General features: G+C 53.4%; 1 protein-coding gene across 1 annotated transcript in view; it reads left to right on the top strand.

Annotated features, from left to right (window-relative positions):
- The first annotated feature begins 477 nt into the window (after nt 1–477).
- Nucleotides 478–4,196, top strand: part of Gpc4 (glypican 4) — a 111,249-nt gene continuing 107,530 nt past the window's right edge. Inside the window, exon 1 of the mRNA XM_031359497.1 lies at nt 478–785. Within this exon, the coding sequence (XP_031215357.1) occupies nt 626–785 (160 nt within the window). The 5' untranslated portion in view covers nt 478–625. The remainder of the gene's footprint in view (nt 786–4,196) is intronic.

Raw genomic sequence — 4,196 nt, 5'->3', positions numbered from 1 at the left:
CCCGCCCCCTCCCTCCCTAGGGCCGCCCCGCTTGGCCAAGTTTGCGGAGCCTCGCTGTGCGAGCCGGGCCAGTCAATCAGCGGCAGAGCTGAGAAGGGCACAGCCGTGCGGCCGAGGGCAGTGAGCTGAGCCGAGCTGGGTGAGCGGAGCTGCGCCGGGTAGCTGGAGCCCCGCGCCAGCGATCACCCGCCGACGCCGCCCACACTCCGCTCTCCTGCGACGCCTGCCACCTTCCCTTCCTTCCCTGAGCCCCTCCGCCCCTGGCTAGCTGGCCCGGGTTCTCTAGCCTTCGGAGCCCCGAGGTCGCGGATCCTCTCCCTAGTCCCTTGGGTCCCGCGCCCATTCCACGCCTTTTTCCTTGTACCCCACCCCGGCTGGGCCCCTGGCACCGGGGACCGTTGCCTGACGCGAGGCCCAGCTTCACTTTTCGCCCGCGTCTCCTCCTCTTGCCCTCCTCCTCCTCCTCCTCCTCCTCCTCCTCCTCCACTACCAACTCCAACTCCCCGGTTCTCGCTCCGCTCGTGAGTGTTGACTCCGCGCCTCTCCGCCGGCTCCGCAGCGCTGCTTCCCATCCGGTCTCATTCTGTCCCCTAAAGGTGGGAGCGCGTCCGTCAGGGTCCGCACCATGGCACGGTTAGGCTTGCTCGCGCTCCTCTGCACCCTGGCCGCGCTCAGCGCCTCGCTGCTGGCTGCGGAGCCCAAGTCGAAAAGTTGTTCGGAAGTGCGACGTCTCTACGTGTCCAAAGGCTTCAACAAGAACGATGCCCCCCTCTATGAGATCAACGGTAGGTGGGAATCCTACAACTTCCCCCCAACCCCATTACCGAGCGGTGGGCACCCCGGGAAAAGGGGCGGCCCCCCATGCCGCACCAGGTAGCCGAGAGGGAGAAACGGGCAAGGCAGGAGCCAGCCCCGGCTTGGAGCGGGCGCGGCGAGTGGAGGGGCGCCGCCGGTTTATTCAGTGCCACTCAGGTCCTCTGCTGCGGCCCCCGACCCAAGCCCTCTCACTCCCGGGAAGCCACTAGGGACTCTGGCCCTCAACGTGACTGGCACGGGCCCTCTTGCCTTTTCCGGGTTGAATTCTTTACTGGGTTCCCCGCTTTGTTGTGTGGGTGAGGACGAGGCCGAGTGGGGGCGGGGTGGGGGAACCTCCTGGAGTTTGCAGATTCCTAGGGGCGCAAAGCGTGCGACTTGAATGAGCCGCTCATTGACGTTCTCCTAAAACCCCTCTCCCCGCCTCTCTTCCACCGTTGACAGGGATTAGTTTTTAGGAGCTGCAAGGGCTTTAGAAGTCACGTTTAGAAAGCGAATGCTTTCCTCCTCCGTACCCCTTCAAATTCCGACTTTTGGGAAGTCTCCAGCTTTCAGGAAGGTGTTGGATAAAAAGGGTATTTCCCTTCCTTTTCTCTCTTCTCACCTCATTTTAAGGGTTAATTGCACTTTCAATTACAGACCTTTGAAAGGACTGATTACAGGAAACCTAAATCTCTGTTTGGAGATGGTTATGCAAATGAAGATGGCTTTGCCTCTGAAAAAGTTCACCGGATTTCAGCGCTGGGGGGTTGCGGGGGGGGGTTGCGTGCGGTATTTGGGAAAGTCCTCCTAGAGGGCTGGGGAGGCCGCCTCAGGTACGCCCTCCCCTCCTGCTCGCGAGGTCTCCCGGGCAGCCGGTGGCAGTGCCTGGGCGAGTCCTCCTTCCCCGTTGTACTCGGTTTTTGAAGCCGCCAACTGTTGCGCACAGCCCTGCGGGCTGGCGGCCTAAGCTGCACAGGTAGCTTGTTCACCCCGGGGGCTCAGAAGGAGCTACGACTCTAACTGGCTTTTGGCCAGCTTAACCTAACGGAGGAGTTAGAGATTCGAGCCCCGAAGGCCAAATCTCCATTCCGAACCTTTCATGGCAGTGTGTAGAGTGCGGCTTTGCCTCGCTGTGCTGGTTGCCCGGGTGGGGCAGGCAGGGGGCCAGCAGCCAGCAAAGGGAATACTGTAATTTTAACCAGGCGCTTCCAAAGGCTTTAGAAGACTTGGGGGTCATCTTTTGGAAGGGTTATTAATAACCTTGGAGATTAAGTGCAGTCATCAATTACATATAAATTACCAAAGTAATTGAGGGAAGTTGCTGGGCACTTTGAGAGTGTAACCGGCCTCCGTCTAGAAATAGAACTGAAGAAATTGTTGGTAGTAGCCCAGGCGTCCATTGCACCTTGGCAGTTGTCAAGTAACTCACACGCTGCTGATGAAAGGCCGTTTTCCCTTCAGCTGCCTGTCTTTTTGGGAACTCAAGTATGTCCTCCCAGCCTCATGATTTTATTGGTTGTAGAGCTCTGAAAAGCCCCCTTTCTTTTCCCTCTTCCTCCTGCCCTGCCAGTAAAAGAGAATTGAACCGGCAGCCGCAGAGGCTTGGGAGCTCTGCAGGTCAGGCTTGAGGTCTTTGTGCCATGCGCAGTTTGGGCCTGGGTGCTTCAGAGATGACTGGCGTGAAGGTTACAGTTGTCATTCCCACATTCTGAAGGGAGGCATGCAGCTCTGCACTTAATAGGGGCAGTGACAAGTTTTCCACGTGCTTGTGCAAACAGTATGTGCCTCTGAGATGGACTAGAGGCATTTTGGCTGTGGGCTATGAAATCAGCCTCCCCAGGTCCTTCAGGTTCGTGGTGTGCAGTTTCTAGAGATGGCAAGGCATCTTCCCCAGCCTACATCTGATGGACAAGGAAGTTGGAAAGGTGACGGTCAGGGACGCTTCGTGCCCCCTTTGATTGTCATGGGCACTGGAAGATACCTGAGGTACATCGTTGCTTAAATATCTATCTGGACCCTCCCCCCCCAAAAGCTAGGGAGTTATTAGTGCCCAGCAGCAGGAAATGGAAGCTAATGTGCTCACACCCAAAACATTTTATTCTTTTTGTCTTGTCCTTCATCTCCCTCCCAGGGCCGCTGCTTTTATTTCCCCTTTTCAGTGACCTACTGGACCGCATTCTCCTAAGGAACAAAGGAAGTGCCTTTTTAGCTGGAATCCTTGGAAGACCACCAAGGACTTTAGCTCATGCAGTGCAATTTCGCACCACTTTCAACAATAACAAAAATGCATGACTGAATGGCTCAAAAATGTGGTGTGTTAGAGGCATTCATCTGAGTCTAGGACACTGTCACAACACAGACAGACCCCAGCAAATACCTTTAGATGGCTGGTATAGAAGCAGGCTAATCTTTACCATCACCCTGGCCTCTTCAGTTGCTCACATTCGCCTCATCTCCTGGGAAGTTTCCTTCGACAGTTTTGACCATTTGGGGAGGCAGTTCTGGGGAAGTCAATGTAATGACTTGGCATGAGCCTAGATCTGAATGAATTAGTTGCCAAGCACTTTACTTGGGAGAAGTATGTATTTTCTTCAAAGCCAGAGATGAATTTACAGGCAGTGGGTTGCACTGTCTATAGGACTAGTTCACTGAACCCTAGGCTTATCCAGGTTTAATGTTTTGTTTGGAAAGAATTGAACCTAGGGCTTTGAACATGTTAGACAAGCATTCTTGCCCGTGAGATATACCACACCCCGCTTGTTGAAGTTTCATTCCTGATACCCTTGCACTTGGCCTGGTAGAGGTCTAGAAAGACTTTGAGTAGATTGGCTATTCTGAAGGACTCTCCGTTGTAGATCGTAGTTGGGACAATCTTGACCTTCTCTTGGTGTCAGGAAGGAAGTATATCATACTGCCAGCGTTTTTTGAGTGAGGTCCTGCGTTGCCCACATGCTTGGCTCCAGTATTTTTCAAATAATGGCCAGTCTACATGCTATGATCACAAAGCATCTATAATAGCTTTTGTTGGCCATATATATATATATACATATATATATGTATATATATATGTATGTATGTATGTATAGGAGTGCCTGCTACGTGAAGTATTCTGTGCATGGCATCACAGAAGCAACAAGAAGGGTAGGAGATCAAGCCCCTCCCCTCAAAAAAAAAAACCCACAGGGCTTGGTAGTTGGGAGATATGTCAGTCACACATACTTGGAATGCACCATAAGGTGTGATAAGTACCATGTGAGGAATGCACCATAAGGTGTGATAAGTACCATGTGAGTGAGATGAGAAATGTGGGCTTGGGGGTATCTAAGTGGTAAAGCATGTGTTTAGCTTGTGCCAGACCCTAGGTTCAATCCCTAGCACAAACAAAACCCAAACAAGGAGAA

Source organism: Mastomys coucha, chromosome X (assembly GCF_008632895.1).
Source record: "Mastomys coucha isolate ucsf_1 chromosome X, UCSF_Mcou_1, whole genome shotgun sequence".
NCBI classification, from domain to species: domain Eukaryota; kingdom Metazoa; phylum Chordata; class Mammalia; order Rodentia; family Muridae; genus Mastomys; species Mastomys coucha.
Note: the sequence above shows the minus strand (reverse complement) of the source record. Positions and strands in the feature narration are given on the sequence as shown.